This window comes from Pantherophis guttatus, chromosome 4, assembly GCF_059756535.1.
Source record: "Pantherophis guttatus breed Tessera chromosome 4, ASM5975653v1, whole genome shotgun sequence".
NCBI classification, from domain to species: Eukaryota; Metazoa; Chordata; class Lepidosauria; order Squamata; family Colubridae; genus Pantherophis; species Pantherophis guttatus.
In genome coordinates this window covers 53,969,555-53,986,127 of record NC_142066.1, presented here as the reverse complement: position 1 = coordinate 53,986,127, position 16,573 = coordinate 53,969,555, and the positions used below count along the sequence as shown (strand labels likewise).

The 16,573-nt window shown below is 38.5% G+C and overlaps 1 protein-coding gene across 34 annotated transcripts in view; it reads left to right on the top strand.

The window, feature by feature from the left end:
• MAPT (microtubule associated protein tau) overlaps nucleotides 1–16,243 on the top strand; it is a 123,527-nt gene extending 107,284 nt beyond the window's left edge. For 25 of the 34 annotated variants that reach the window (XM_087893978.1, XM_087893971.1, XM_087893980.1 and 22 more), the window contains 3 exons: nucleotides 648–729; nucleotides 4,315–4,427; nucleotides 11,990–16,243. In XM_087893978.1, the coding sequence (XP_087750104.1) occupies nucleotides 648–729; nucleotides 4,315–4,427; nucleotides 11,990–12,205 (411 nt within the window). In that variant the 3' untranslated portion in view covers nucleotides 12,206–16,243. Of the gene's footprint in view, nucleotides 1–647; nucleotides 730–4,314; nucleotides 4,428–11,068; nucleotides 11,199–11,989 lie in introns of all 34 variants that reach the window. The other 9 variants (XM_060691685.2, XM_087893982.1, XM_087893974.1 and 6 more) reach the window with 3 other exon arrangements.
• The last annotated feature ends 330 nt before the right edge of the window (nucleotides 16,244–16,573 follow it).

Genomic DNA, 16,573 nt, shown 5'->3' with positions numbered 1-16,573 from the left:
GTTCATCTAAGTGCCCTCAGTTTCAAATCTCCATCTTCTGGAGGTATAATAGTTTTTGCATGCTGTGGAAATGCAGTGTCACATAAGGGGTAATTTTGCAAGAATAGCGAGAGATGAGTACAACAATTATTTTTAAAGTATGGCTTTCTCTGTGAAATATTCTAACTCGAAGAAAATGGATAGCCTATAAATGACTGAAATATTCGGGTTCCTATGCTATTAAAAAAAACCTGGAACAGCATGAATATGAAAGGCAAAATAGAACTGAATAGTTAATTCTAAAAACCAAGATAATTAACTTTTAGAAAGATAATTTATTTGAAAATATGGGCTCAACTATTTTATGGGTAATGGTTCTTATTTTCCCATGAATCTTTAAATGAATCTTCTTAAAATCATAAAATGAATCTGTGCATGCTTGGGAGAAAATTTGATAACACATTTTTTTGGCTTCACAGTTTCTTGCAGAAAGCTTTTATTCAGTCTTGCTTGGTTAAATGATTCTTCCAACTATATTTCTTTTCCAAACAAGTTCCAGTATTTTGTATGTCTCACTTTTCCAGCATATTTTGGGTAATTTTTTAAAAATTTAAAATAAATTCCAATCCCATAGTGTATAGGTTTTTTTTTTCATTTTCTTCTCACAGATACAAATTGTATACAAGCCAGTGGATCTTAGCCATGTAACATCCAAATGTGGGTCTCTGGATAACATTCATCACAAACCAGGTGATATCTATGTATTTTATTTTTGAAGTATCTTTGTAAGATATATTGTGCTGTTTGTCTTTGGGTAAATGTTAGTTTTATTTTTATTTTGCCTTTAAAAAACACTGAGATGACGAAGATAAAGGTAATTGCAAGGGATGTAGAGTTATTTAGAGAACAATGAATAATTACAATTGATAAATGAGTTCAGAGACATTACTCCTTCTATATGCTTATTCCTCCTGTTGTTTAATCGAGTGTTTACAAAATACTGGATGCTGTCATGTAAAGCAGGGGTGGGCAACTATGGCCCTTTTATGACTTGTGGACTTCAACTCCCAGAATTCCTGAGCCAGCCATATTAGCTCAGGAATTCTGGGAATTGAAGTCCACAAGTCATAAAAGGGGCCATAGTTGCCCACCTCTAATGTACAGAATTCCTATCAATTTATTACTTCAGAACAACAGGGGGGAAAAAACTATGTTTATTTAACTGTAAAATTAAATGAACAACAAATTCACCCAAGTGGTTTCTATAGGAATCACTCCAAATGTCTTCCTTTTAAGGGAAACATTTTGGGTGCGGTGTTGTTGCAAGATGAAATCTGGAAGTCCTTCCTCGGTGTGCGCCAGACTTCTCTGCTGTAATTTAGAACATCAATTTCCAGACTTTTAGTAGAGGATGCAATTTGCTCTGGGAATAAAGTAGTTCTTTGAGTCTTACGTAAACCCTGCCTGCTTTTATCTCTTACTTATGCAGGGGTCTAGAAAACAGGAAGCTAGAGAAAAGGGGCAGTGTAGAAAAATTGGGGTTCATCAGTTTTCATCAGGGGTGTCAAACTCAAGGCCCTGAAGGCCAGATCCGGCCCATGATGAGGTCAGATGCCCATTTGGCCATCCTGGAAATTGTAAAAGGCCAGTCCACGTCGCTTTGGCCTGGCCCATGCCATCCTGGCATGCGTGCGCATGCACAGGAGGAAGCGGGCACATACGCGCACAGGAGGCCGGTGCACATGCGCAAAGACCCAGTTTGCTGCTGCGTGCAGGGCAATACAGGTAATCTGTGTGACTCTGGTAAAAAAAAATAAAATAGTTCAGACCTTCCAACTTTGTGAGATCTTTTTTTTTTGTCAGAAGTTGGAAGGTCTGAACTATTTTTTTTACCATAGTCCCACAGACTACTTTTGTTGCCCTGCATATGGTGGTGGTGAACGGAGGTGGAAAGCAGGTTAATGAAGGGATGTGGCTGCTCTGGGGGTGGGGGTTTGATATGGGTGGCCTGGCTGAAGGGTTGTTGTGGCCCACCAGCGGCAGTGGATCTGGCAGAAGATTCAGACAATGAGGAGGTTGGGGAAGAACATGGGCCAGTCCTGGAGTCTGGGGAAGGCTCAGATGAGGGCTCTGCATCGGAGGCAGAGTGGGGGCCAGGGCCGTATGCCAGTTATCAGCTGCCTTTGGAGTCAGACATCAGTGAAGCAGACAAACAGCTGGAGTCTGTTCCCAGTGTGCAAATGCACAGAGTTGCCACACGAAGGAACAGCTAAAGAATAAGGGTCGACTTGGGAGTAAGGCCACAGGTGGACAATGAATGCCCCCTCCCAGAGGGAATAAAAGAGGAGCAAAAGGGGAGCAAAAGGGGAGACAATTTGTTCATTACTGCATTCTTGCCAAGTATTGCGGTGTCTGAAAGATATCGGCGTGGCCACTCTCCTAGCCTGATAAAGGGCGGTAATTGTGAACTGTGAAGGACTGTGGGAGAAGAAAGACTTTGCTGGAGAGGAATTCACTGTAAATTAAATAAAAGGGGTTTATCGGGATGAGGACTCAGATTCATGCTGCTGGGGAAGCCTAGGTCAGAACAAGGGCCCTCTGGTAAGCCAGAGTGGGGTGGGTGGGGCAGCTTTGCATTCCCTGCTTTGCTTCGTCCTCCACCCCCTCACCGCCTTGCTTCGTTCTTCTTCATTCTTCACCACTTCTTTTCCTTGTCGTTGTAATGGAGCAGGTGGCTGAGCAACGCACTGGTGCCACTGCCATGAGGTGCCGTTAGAGAGCGAGAGAACGATCAGATCAAACCTATGTGTGTGTGTGAGAGAGAGAGAGCTGCTTTCAGCACCCCTTGGTTGCCCAGCCCTGCCTTGCCAGGCTGGTCTAGTCTGATGGGGTGATTGCCTTTTGCATTTTCCGCTATGCCACGAACAGGGATTGACCATCCCCTAACCCCGCTGCTGTGAAAGAAAATCCTGGATGCTGCGTTGCAATGGACAGACGAAAAGCATAGTGGGGAAAAGAAAGACGGAAAGCAGCCAAGTGAGAAGCGCCCCGCCGGCCAGGCACTGAAGCACCACCCCGTCACAGCAGCGAGACAGAGCGTGAGAGATCCGATCCAACCTTTGTGTGTGTGTGAGAGAGAAAAAGAGAGGGAGAGAGGGAGAGAGAGTATATTCTCAGAGAGAGAGACAACAGGGCTGGCGACGGTGTGCTTCCATGCCTGGCCGGTGGGGCGCTTCTCTCTTGATTGCTTTCCCACTTCTCCTTGCTCCTCATCCTTCAGACAAAAGCTAAGCTTTTCATCTGTCCATTGCAGCAAAGTGTCCGGGATTTACTTTGATAGCAGCTGGGCTTGGGAGATGGTCAATCCCCGTTCATGGCACAGCGGAGAAGGTGGAAGTCAATCCCCCCATCAGACCAGACCAGCCTGGTGGAGGTAGGGTGGAAAACCAAGTGCACCAAAAGCAACTGAAGGCACACTGGCTGTAGCTGCCCCACCCCTTGCCTTGCCTCACCTCATCGTGTGGGATGAGCCTCCCGCCCCACCTACCAGAGACCCCTGGATTCCCTCCCCAACCCTCCCCGGCCCCCACAGGCACCACTCACGCGAGTTACATCAAGCTGGCCATGCCCAGTTATCCGTGACCACCCCAGCCATGCCCCTCCTCCCCCCTTGGTGTTCAGAGAACAACTACAATGCTGATCCAGACCTCAATGGAATTGAGTTTGACACCCCTGGTTTAGATTATTAAAAGTGCTGCACTGCATGTATAGGACCTGCAAGCTTAGTAACATTTAATTTTAAAATTATTTACCTAAAGCTTAGCGCTATTGCTTAGTGCATTGTAAGCCGCCCTGAGTCTCCGGAAAAGGGCGGCATATAAATAAATAATTAAAAAAAAAAAGCTGTAGCTCTTACTAAGACAGGTTTCCTAATTTGAAGCACAAATTCAATACACTCCAATTTGTTTTTCTTTTCTGTTTGCCTTCCAGCAAAATATATTTCATTATTTTGAATTTAGAATGTATGCTGCAGCTAGGCTATTACTACTACCGCTACTACTACTACTGCTACTACTACAATACTATTACTACCACTACTACTACTACTGTACTAAATGTAAATTTCGAGATCCAAAATTTCTTTGTAAATTGTGTGAGACTTGCATAAATGAATTTGGATATTGGGGCAGAACTCATATATTCAGATGCTTAAGTGGACAAAACACAACACCTGTTTAAGGAAAGAAGTATTGACATACATAGAAAAATATTTTCTTCAGAAGTCATCATTATATTTTCCTTTTGATATCTGTTAATCCTGCTCATTTTCCTTAGGTGGTGGACTGGTAGAGGTGAAATCTGAGAAACTGGATTTCAAAGATAAAGTGCAATCAAAAATTGGGTCATTAGATAACATCACCCATATTCCCGGAGGAGGAAATAAGAAGGTAAAAATTTTTTTTCTCTTGCTATTTCTAGTTGTGTAGATGATGGGGACTGGTTTGCCAGGAAGCTACAGGAAGCTGTAGGGCAATAATTGCATTAAGCTTTGAGAAATAGTATCTCTATCAAATCTTCTAGTTCTGGAATGGTGCTAATTTAAGTCTTAACACAATTCTTACTAGGTCCCAATTTTCATAGCACAATATCTGTAAATATCCCTAGTGCCAACTGAAGCATATTAAGACATTGACCAAACCAGCAGCTGTTCTTAATTGTAAAGAAGCAACTAAGAGCTAATAGATGCTATATACAAGCTCACATAAACTCAGATTGATCTCCCTCAAAAACGGTTGGCCAAGAGGAAAAGGGCAAGGCACACATAAATTTTTCCTTGTATGGAATGCCTTTGCTAAAGAAGGCATCCCTCTTTTCATATATCTTTGGTACATTTTCCAACAAGCACCTTCAGATGTGTACAGACATACCTAAACAACAAGGCTGCCACACTGCAAGCATACCCAGCAGATCATCAGATATACTTGTTCCTTTATAAGAGTGAGTGTAGAAGCAACAAGTTTGTGCAGTGAAGTTGAAGATGATACATAGTATTAATTAACTGTTAGTTTTTACTTTATGGTCCCATCTTCTCACCTCTTTCTCAAACCAGATTTTAGACTGTGTATTGATACTCTTTTAAATACTTCATGATATTTCTTGTTGAACTGATAGCAGGAAAATCTAAATGTTTCTCTGGTAGTTTCACATTTGGAGTTATTTAGACAGAGTATGCTTATTTAGGAATGGTCTTGAATAATAACTATATTCTCTTAGAGGAGAGAGAGAAATAATCAGGAAATAACTAAATATTCAATTCTGCAAGATTTTGAGGCATTTGGAACACTGACAAGGATGGATGACTTCCTATTTTGGATATGATCCCTTTGATAAATCTCCATATTCTTTAATCCTTACAAGGATTCTTCCATAGAACAAACATTTTTTACTTGCACAGAAAATATTATTACAACAGTGTGGATAAATCACAAAAGCACACCAGATCCAGAAATATCCATGTCATGCTACTATGGTCTTGACTTGGTTGGAAAACAGTCTTGTCTTGTCTTGTCTCTTGTCTTACTGAACATCTGCTGTGTTAAAAGGTTTTGGAGCAGGGCAAACTGAACTTACATTTTTAATCAGTGACCATATCCCACTACCAAAGCATTCTATAGAAGGCCAGGATAAAGATATTTATCACCAAGCTCGTAAACAAGCTTTTTTCATTCTTAGATTTTTAAAAATACATTTCTGCCAGCTCTGATACTTGCCAGAATATTAAGAAAAGTCAAATCATGCGCTTGGAAATTATTCTGATTTTTCTACACTAGCTGTGGAAACTCTGCTTGTCCAACTACAGTATTTTTAAAGATATCTGACCATCTTCTTTTTCACTAAGATCTACTGCTAAAATTGGAATTTCTCTTTTGTAGTTCAAAAGAGGAGAACATTAGGATCATCAGAGAAATAAACATAACGTAACCCCTGCTTTTAAGTACACCTGTATATGTCAAAAGAAATGCAACAGCAATTAATATTTCCGACAGCAGAAGGGAGGAGAAATATTTCTTGGCCCCACTGGATAATGACATCTACAATAAATCTGGATGTTTTGATGATTTAATACTATTTTTCATATATGAAGATACCATATGGTACCTTTGAAGATTATCTCAAATTTCACAAATCTCTTTGCTCTGTCTTTGAAAGATCATCCTAAAAAAATCCCTTTTGATCATTACTTCTCAAATAATTGCTTCTAGGTTGTTGAAAGGGTAAGTGTGCTATCTTCCACAGGGTGTAACTATTACCAATTGCTGTCATCTTCATAGGGAAACAGATAAAATGATGGAATAGAGTCTTTCTGTAAGGACAGCTTTCAGGGAAGTTGAAGTCAGTGGAATGTGCTTAGAAGTTAATTACATAGTTGTTTTAATGGGACTTTCAACCTGGTTCAGGCTGGTAGATAACCTGGGCTGGATAGGGAGAAATTCAATGGAATTGTTTGTCTCTGAGCACTCACAGTATTGCACTTCTTGATGATGAAATAAGGCAAAATGGAGCACTGTTAGTCAATTATGGCTAGGGCTTTGTTTTGTTCTGGGTCACGCTGTTCCTGAAAATCTGGAGCATCTTATTGCCAAATACTGGTTCCCATAGCAAGAAGTTTGCCCAAGAATGTTTTGGATTTCAGCTGCAAACATTCCCAAAAAGTCTGTTTTTAAAATCTTGTTTAATCCAATCCTTGATTAGCATTATATTTCTGCAGTGTGCTCAACCTAGGGTTGCTCTTCAGGAGTGGTACAAAAGGTAGTAATTTAGTCTGCCAATCAGGAGCCAATGTTGGAATATCTGCACTGATTAGGAATTGTCTTAAAGATATTAGCTTTGTATTCCAAAGTTTGAGTTGGATTAATCTGGCCAGATTGAAGGTATGTTTGTTAAAAACTTGCCAGTTTAATGTAGTCCACAAAAAAGAGCCTGTTTGAGGACACTTCTGCTCACAGGTGTGCAAAAAAAGCCTTATCCTGCATCACTCCCTATACTGATGATTCTCAAGGATGCTACAGAAGACAACAAGGTGCATTATGATAATTTTATGGTAAACTCCTACAATTGCTCATAAATTGTATACTCAGAAATTACCTTTACAGCAGAAATAATTATTCTGTTTGCAAATAAGAATTCATTCTTATGTGAATGATTGCTGAACTAACTGATGCTTTTGAGGAAATCTGTAAAAGTGAATGTGTTTTGAAGAGTTTTGAGGTGAGTGAACTGAAGGAAGATTATCCCAAGGACAAGTGTTTCTCCCCACCAGCTAGTGAATGGGTAGGCATTTACAGAGGTGAAATCACACAAGTTGAAGTTAAAGAAGTTGAACAACACTAGTTATAAGTATTATAATAACATAACTAAATGTCTATGGAGTTTCTCAGTCATTCAAGCCATGATTGTTCAAAAGCCAATTGGACTTTGTTTTGCCTTGAAGACTTCCAGAACTGAAGAAACTTCTTGGATGAGAAGCAAAATGTCTTCAGGGTAAAACAGTCCAGTTGCCTTTTGAAAAAGCACCTTTGGGATATTATAACAACATTGATTCAAAAAACAATTGGCTTTGAGTTGAAAGGACAAATTGTAAAAATAATGAACTCAGTTAAAAGTAGGACACTTCAATTGAGTCTGTTTACCAAACTTTGTGAAGTGAAACAAGTCATGTGACTCTCCTTTACACAGAAGGATTATCAAGAGGAAAAATATTATTACATCAGAAACAGAGTGAGATGCTTACTTCCTTTCTGTCTGAGCAAGAAGAAAATTGTGAGTCACTAGCAGAGTTATCTTACTTAGAGGGTATATGCAAAGATGTTCAAAATGTCTTATTCAAATAAAAACTCTGAGAGAAAAGAAATTGATTTGTGACAAATAAGAGAAGGCAATATTGTGATGTTCTCAAATGTATTCATTATTGCAACCAACAATAATGAGACTATACCACTTACTGTCAAACACATTGAAGTAGTGGGAAAGAAAATTTTGAAAACTTTCAAAAAAATTTAAAACTCTGACTGGTTAAGAAACTTCTTTACTGAAGCAACATCAACTTTCTAATTTGTGTAAATTAAGATTTTCTGTGCTCACAAATATAAAAACTGCAAAATTACAAGCAATTGAGAGAGAAATGAGAATATGTCTGGAATTACATCTGATAACAAAGAGCCATATAAATCTCATCAAGCCCAAGTATCCCACTAGGTGGCAAAAGAGAAGTTAAATCTGGTAAGTTTCCGTTTGTTTGGTTGATTCATAGTAATTTAAAATTGGAAATATACTAACAACCATATAATTATAATAATTAAGCAATTTTCAAGGCTACTGTTTTATTTGCAACTACTCTATTTCTGTAACAAGTTTTCAGAAAATAAATACTTTCCTTAGGCATTATTAAAGCGATTCAACTTGTGCCTTCAGTATGCATTATTAAGACAACGGTGTAGTAGAAAGTGGAACATGGAGTCAACAGAATGCAATGTATGATTTTTAAGATTACCATTAGTGGGGGGGTGGGGGGAGGTTAAGAAGCTTTGTTCTTATTGCAGTACTAGTATGGAAAAGAAACATTATAGCTCTTTCAAATTGTTAATGATGGGTTTCAAACAAAAGTATTGCATAATACTTTATTTTTTATTGATTGTGAATATTTTAAAACTGTAACACAATATCTTTGTGTTATTATAGAAAGTAAAGCAATAAAGAAATAAAGTAAATTAAAAAATTCTTTGGACCAGGATGTTCATATGACTGAATCAGCCTCCTGAATCACCCCACTCCAGTCAGTTTTTCAAGTGGCTATTCTAGGTATACCTTCAGCAACAGCTGCTGGTGGTAGTTGTTATATTTATCTTTGTGCAGTAAAAGGTTTCATCTCTTTTGTATATCAACTTGAGATTGAAATCACAAGCTATCTAAACCTAGTTATTTTTCTTGTAAATTGGTATCCCAGTTTAGATTGCTATATTCACATAGTTTCAGGGCTAGCAACAAAAATGTAGCATGGACTTTGAAGCAACAATCTGAGAGTGTCCCATTAATGCGAGTTATTCTTTTGTTTGTATGTGCCTCATCTGTTGTTCCTCTCTTGGGGAGGGAGGCTCCACTCACATGCATTTCAGTCCTTTCCACTCAGATGCATCTCATTTTAATAACTTTATAAAACTTTTTGTTTCTCATTAGCTCTTTCCAACGAGTGTTCTGGCTTCTGATGGGAGGACTTTTCTGCTTCCTTATCCTTCTCTCACTGATATTGACACAACTTTTGCATTTCTTCCTCCTTTTTGCATTGTTTCTTCCTTCTGAATTTTCTGAATCACAGTTGGGATAATTCGGCAGGTCAATAGATGTGCTTAATTGTAGCTTTGGTCCCATTCTTCGAGAACACATGAATAGCACTTAAGGAAAATAGCTGCAGTTGAAGAAAGGGTTGCCCATTCATAAAATGGCTGCCATAGTTTGAATCCAGTCACCAAATAGCAGTTAGCTAGAAACGTTAGGTGATATTATTTCTGGCCTTACAGGTAATCCTCATTTCCCAACCACTTGTTCAGCAACCATTCACACTTAAGATGGCACTGAACAAGTGGTAGTTAGAGATCCGGTAGTTAAAGATATTTGTTTAATGATCACACATGATTTGCTTAACAATGACAACTGGGACTGCCAAAACTGCTTTTTTAAAAAACTTATGACTGTGTCATTTAATAACTGAGTTCCTGCTTCAAATTACTGGTGTTAAGCAGAGATTATCAGTACCACATAGCACCTCAGCTTTATCTCTTTTTCTGGACAAATGAGAAAGGTTAATGTAGATATAATTCCAGATTATATCTACATTCCATATAGATACAGTACATATAGATTCCACTTCCAGATTTATTTTTAAGGGAAATCGGGACTTTGAAATGTGTCCATTGTTACATTCGGCATCTCCTTTTATGCCTATTGAACATCTGGAAGGAAAGAACATTAGTAGGTTGAAAACAAATTACAAATTCATAATGAGTGGGCTGAGGTGGGTTTCAGCAGGTTCTGACCAGTTCTGGAGAACCAATAGCAGAAATTTTGAGTAGTTCGGAGAACCAGTAGTAAAAATTCTGACTGGCCCCACCCCCATCTATTCTCTGCCTCCCAAGTCCCAGCTGGGAGGAAATGGGGATTTTGCAGTAACCTTCCCCTGGATTGGGGAGGGAATGGAGATTTTACAGTATCCTTCCCCTGCCATGCCCACCAAATCACGCCCACCAAGCCACACCCACAGAATTGGTAGTAAAAAATTTTTAAAACCCACCACTGGAGTGTACCGTTCACATACATTATCTTTTTAAGGGCAGTGGTTCTCAACTTTTTCTTCATGGACCTACTTTAAACACCACTTGTCCCCATGGAGACCCACAAGACTTTAGATTTAAATCATAATATTTCTTTGAGCCTTCACGGACCGCCTTGTGACAACATCGCGGCCCCTCAATGTCATAGGGGATAAACTGTAGAAAAAATTAGACCCACTGAAAGCAGGACTTTATCATTTAGCCACTACGACATCTGAATTAAGTGTAATTGAAACTGGATCCGACATCATCTGTTTTTCCAGTGTTGCAGTCCATGTAACTGTGTATGAAGAAAAGCTGGTGAGGGAGGGACCAAGACCTCCCATTTTGGCCATAGATCTTTCCTTTATTGCTTGCTTCAAAGAGATATCACTCAATTTTTGAAGGGCAAATTAATGATCCTTTCTATAGGCTAGGCTGCAAAAAATGCTTGATCTTGCTGAATAAGTCACTGCAGGTCCTTAATGAATTATTAGTAACAGCCATCCTTTGTAGGATTCGGAGTCAAGTTGGTGTCATGTGATTCTTCTTTAGCTCTTACATTCTTCATCTTCAGTTACTGTGGCTTCTTTTTCATACTTCCTGCTGCTTTCTTTCTTCAGCTCCATATGTCCCTTCCTCCCCATTGAAAAGTTTTGGTTTCATTGTCATCTTATTTGATGATGCTATTTTGCATCCCACTGACCTTCTCCACCCACATGCAGAGAGAGAAGGGCAAGGAAGACAAGAACCGTGTACAAAACTGCCCCAATAAGGCTGGGCTTCCTTCCCCCATCACGGAGCCCTCCATCCCTGAGGAGAGCCCACTCCCCGACTTGCACCCATGCGATGTCAGTAAGTAGTTACCTGTCGTCATAAGCTTTGTGAGAGCAAGAAGGGAATTAGATGGCCAAAGCTGGTTGGGTGGCTGGGTGGCTGGAATAATTTCATTCCTATTCTTTCTTTTTCCAGTTGGAAAAAAGTTGTCAGTATTAAATGAGTGTTAAAGAATGTTGATGTCAGGCTCCCCAATGTGATAAAAAAAACAGGGATTCTGCACCTCTTAATGTTGGGTTGGATGAATAGATAGGTGTGTGCAACCGGGGTGGCAGAGGCAGATTGTCCTATTTGAAGAAGGCAGGTTGTGCTTGTTGAAGGAGACTTTACCTATTTTTAGGGCTTCCCACTCAGTTTCTCTTGTGATACAATCAATCCTACTCACCATCACCCCTCACATTCATCTGCAAAGTATTTTAAGGAGTCTTTGTGTATCTAAATATTGAGTCCAATCTATCATACAGAATTCAGATGAGCATAGTATTTCCTGTGAAATAGTTTATTGGGTCTGGAAAGCTGTTTTTATTTTTACACAAAGGTTTATTATATCTTATATCCTATATCTGAGTAATTTGTAGCATGGACTTTATATAGTAGTGGTATGTCAGGCTATGCTGCTCGAGTAACCATAGATAATTAAAACTTTCTGATTGGCAAGAAGGATCCCAGTTTATTCTTAGAATCACGCATTAAAATATGAGAATATTTCCCTGGGGTGAACCATTTTGGCTCTACAAACATACGACTAAAGGGAAGGTTTTAATTCCCTGCCTCATTCTGTCCCCCCATTTCACTTTGTCTCATTTCAGATTGAGAGCCACAAGTTGACCTTTCGTGAGAACGCCAAAGCCAAGACTGATCATGGAGCTGAAATTGTCTACAAATCACCCACTGTTTCTGGAGATGCTTCTCCTCGTCGCCTTAGCAATGTCTCTTCGACTGGAAGCATCAACATGGTGGACTCCCCTCAACTGGCCACATTGGCCGATGAAGTTTCTGCTTCCCTGGCCAAGCAAGGCTTGTGATTGTATTGTAGTGGTTGGAGATAATAAGAGAAAAATTAACTCTGGCCTTTCTTTCTGTTCTTTTTTTCCCCATCTACATCCCTCATCATTTCTATTTATTTTAAAGTTAATATCAACTCTAATCTGTTCTCTCTTCTTCCTTTAGTTAAATGGTCATCTGTGGTTTTAGAATTTCATAATAATTAACAACTTGGAAGCAAAGATTTCCATCCTATATGGAATATGCTGTTTAAAAAGTCTCCCATCACTTCACCTCACCTCAAAACAAAAAGTAATGTAATTGAATACAGATAAATTTGTGAAGCTTGAAATCTCAAACTTGGGGATGTAAAATGATATATTCTGCTGTACATGCTCATTATTTGGCCAAGTTTTTGCCATTGAAATTTAAGGCGTAGAAGCCTTGTGACCACCTTAACAATCATGGCTGCTGATTTAGTATAGAAGTTAATGCAGGTCCAGAGATTTCCACTGTACAAGCAGTACAACCTTCTACTTCAAATGTCTCTCCTGCTAGAGCTGGAATGCTAGGCTTTAATATTTGAAGTATATTTCTTCCTTTGAAGGAGAAATTTTGATATAGTAAAGAGAGCTTTTGAAAGGACTGTTATGTTACATATGCATCCATTCTTTTTGGTACTGAGAATTTTTGTGAACCAGATTCAAGTTCAAGATAAAACTGCATGCTTTGGATAATTAAGACATAAGCCAAAACTGCCTTGAAAGCCTGCAGAATGCCAGTTCTCTTTAATTGAAATGATATATTTTAAAGGCGATAGCTTATCTATTTTTTGTTCGTTCCTAAAATTAACCTTTGACTTTAGGCTGTATAGTCATCCTACTAAAATAATCGGATTTAATTAATTTCTTATATGCTAAGTTGTTTTAATTTTATTGGATCAGTTACATTCTTTTTTTCTCTTTTTCAAACAGTAACTATTGCCTTTCTTTTGCCCATCTCACCTTCAACCTCCATGATTTTCACACCATAAAAATTTGTCCAGAGTTGCTGGGGAAGAAGCAAATTTGCCTTTGTGTTCAGCCCAATTGGCCTGGTTGTTCCAATGTTTTTTGTAAATGTAGAAATTTGTGAGATAGAGGTATGGCTCTAGGCATATTTAAAAATAAAGGAATTGATGTACTTATTTATGGTGCATGCAGGTGTTTTTTAGGAAAGACAATTGCGTGAAAGGACACCAGTTCAGCAGAAGTGGGAACATGTATATTTTGACCTATATCTCATACATCTTTATGTAATATTTGTGTATTTGAAAGAAGCATCACACATCAGAAATCATAGCCAGAAGCAAGTACACTCCTTTCAATAGTTACTATTCAGTTACTAGTTGTGCTTTATTCAAGAGACTCTTTAGCACCTCAGATATTGCAGAATAACGATTTGCACTCAACCATGAGTCTAATCATCAAGCTGTTAGGGATCCTGGGAGTTGTAATTCAGAAATAGCAGAAGAGTTGTCATAAGAACTAGCTGTAAGAATGTGTGTCTGCTATTAAGCTCACTCACTGCAATGCAGCAAGCACTGCTTAAAAGACATTTGATTTCTGAAGATCTGTGGACTTTAATTGATCCACTGTGAAGAAACATAATTTTCATAAGGCAAGCAAGTTGCATGAAAACACTTATTTAACAATTTTTTTCCCCACATGCTGCTTGCTGTCGGGAGAAATTTTTCTATGCTAAGAGGATATATTTGATGTTCCATATTATTGGATTACAACTCCCATTTTCTTGCATTACCTGTCATAGTGGCTATGAGTAAATTTAGAGTCTGACAATATTTAGAAGCTGCTGATTTGCTCCAGTAAGTGTACTGTAAATGAAAAGGCTCTTCTCCTTCACCCTCCATTTTTTAAATTTCAGAACAAGAATACTCCCCCAAGCATCTGTGTTATATGAAATATATCTGCAAATGGCAACAAATTAGACAAAGCAGAAATTATGAATAACTGGTTTGTCCCCTTCTACCAGACTTAGCGATAGGTGCTTGAAATTGCTGAGATTTTTTTTTTAGGATAATTTGACGGAAATTTCAAAAGAACATAAAAATAAGGAATTTTATAGGCGGAGTAGAACAAGAATGACTGTTGGATCAATTATAACTTTAAGAGCACCTAAGAACATCTAGTTTAATTTATAGATACATTATTCTTTCCACAATAACTGAAGCAGTATATACAATCATTATGGTGTTCATCACTATTGAATTGTTTTCTTAATTGCTCTTCTACACTCAGAGCAATGACAGGAAACTTCCTTGATGATCATTCCTTTCCAACCTAGTTCATGGTATCCCTTTGGACTGTAATGAAAATCCCAACTTGTATCCTTTCTAGGTTGAGCCAACAGTCATAAAAGACATTAGTTTTTCTCTGCATGCTGTAGTTTCATGCATGTGATCAAAGGTAATCATGCTAACTCAAAAGTCTGGTTTGCATGTGTTTGGTTGACAGCAAAAATTGACAATGATCAAAGCTGAAAGGGCTTTTAAGAAAACTGGTTTGCTCTGGAAGCAATCTATTTTTTAACATGTTAATCTGATTTCAAGTCTGTAATTTTGAAATTACCAAAATCAGGATACCTTAGTAGGCAACAGATAGAGCATCCTTTGTAAAAAAAAATACATTTTGTTTCGAAGCCAATTAAAAGAAGGCCCAGCTATTATCATTTGCTTTATGATCCTTAATACCAGTCATATTCTGGGGGAGGGGGAATGGGTAGAGGAGCAACACCCGGTTGAACGAATCACACAAGTTGACAATTCTTGGTCAGCAGCATTGCCCTTTTGATTTGCTGTAAAACATGATGTTCATCTGTGGTACTGCCATCCTTTTTCAGTACCAAGATAAAACTCAAGGGGAAACCTCTTGCTCCATCAGTTCAAAGGAGGGCTGTAGTTTCCTCTTTTTTGTATGCTAATCAATCATCTGGATCATGTGAACAAAGTTTTGACAAGCAGAACTTGTGGGATCTGAAGGGGAGAGTGGTTGGACAGAGTAATGTAATGGATAGCTTCTAGAGCTAAGGAGGTATTTTACTCCAAGATAGCGCTCAAGTGGAAGAGAAGATTTTGCAGAGGATTCATCTGTACATCAACAGTCACTTTCCAGTCATTTATAAGCCTGTTGTTACCTCTGTAGTTAAGTTAGGATGGTAGGTTTATTCTTTTTAAAATCTAAAAATTATCAAAATTGGAAAATCCTTTCACTGCGAAGCTATACACTATGCCATTGTGATTTCTTTTTGCTTACGTTTGAGGACTTTCGGCTGGAAAATCTTACAATATCCTTAGCAGCTACTGTAGTAGCATAAGTCTAAAAAACACCCCCACATTTGATAACTCTCTTTCTTCAGCATTCAACAGTGAAGAGCAATCATGCTCTACTTCTAGAAAAACTATCGGTCTTTAAGTCCTTTTTCAGAAAAGTATACCTTGTCTCCATTCACATATTTACTAGTGTTTAAATCCTCCTCTTTCCCAAGCATTGCACGCTTATTTAAGTGTTTTGAATTCTTTCATCTACCCTCTTTTAGCCATTTGCTTTGATCATAGGTCCCATTTCCCAACTGTATTTTGATTGACTTTGTGTCCTTCTAGGATTCCCAGACGTTTTCCCCCAGATGGTGAAGACCCATGGTGGTTCCAGACCAAAGCCATCTTAAACTGACTGGCTTATGTCTTGTCTTGATATATAAATATACATATCTAGGGGTTTAAAAGTGTTAAAACATGACATATTGGTTTTGAAGTTCACAAAATGGGGCTTTATTACATAAATTTGCAAGTATAAAAAAGGGACAATGGAGTTTGGAAAACACCATCATTCCCTTTTAAAAGTTTTTTCAGAGACGGGGAAACTGGGAGGGGGGTGGGAAGGGCATGAGATCTCCGTATGGTCATCCTAGCTTAGCTACCTGTCTGTAACTGTCCATGTTGTATTTGTGTGTTTTAACAACTGGTTTACACTGACTGTTGCTGTAAAAGTGAATTTGGAAATAAAAAGTCATTATTACAATAATTAAATGTATTGTCTTTGTTGAAGAAAACTTAGAAAACTTCCCACATAGAAGCAGGAGCAAACTTCTTCCAAACTGTCATTAAGAAAAGCTCTCAGACTCAATGTAACCATCAGAATTAAGCCTGAACAACTTTCCTTTTATTGAAAGGATGGGGATGGTGCTCACGCCAGGCTAATTAAGGCAGCTGTGGTTGTCTTTGCACCTTCCATCTCTTGCAGCATTAACTTTCATTCAGCTGCTTTACCTATCATAAAAAGTACAATTCTCAAAATCCTGGCTAAATTACCTGTCTGAAAAAGGTAGTATTTCTTTTGAAATAGTATCAATAG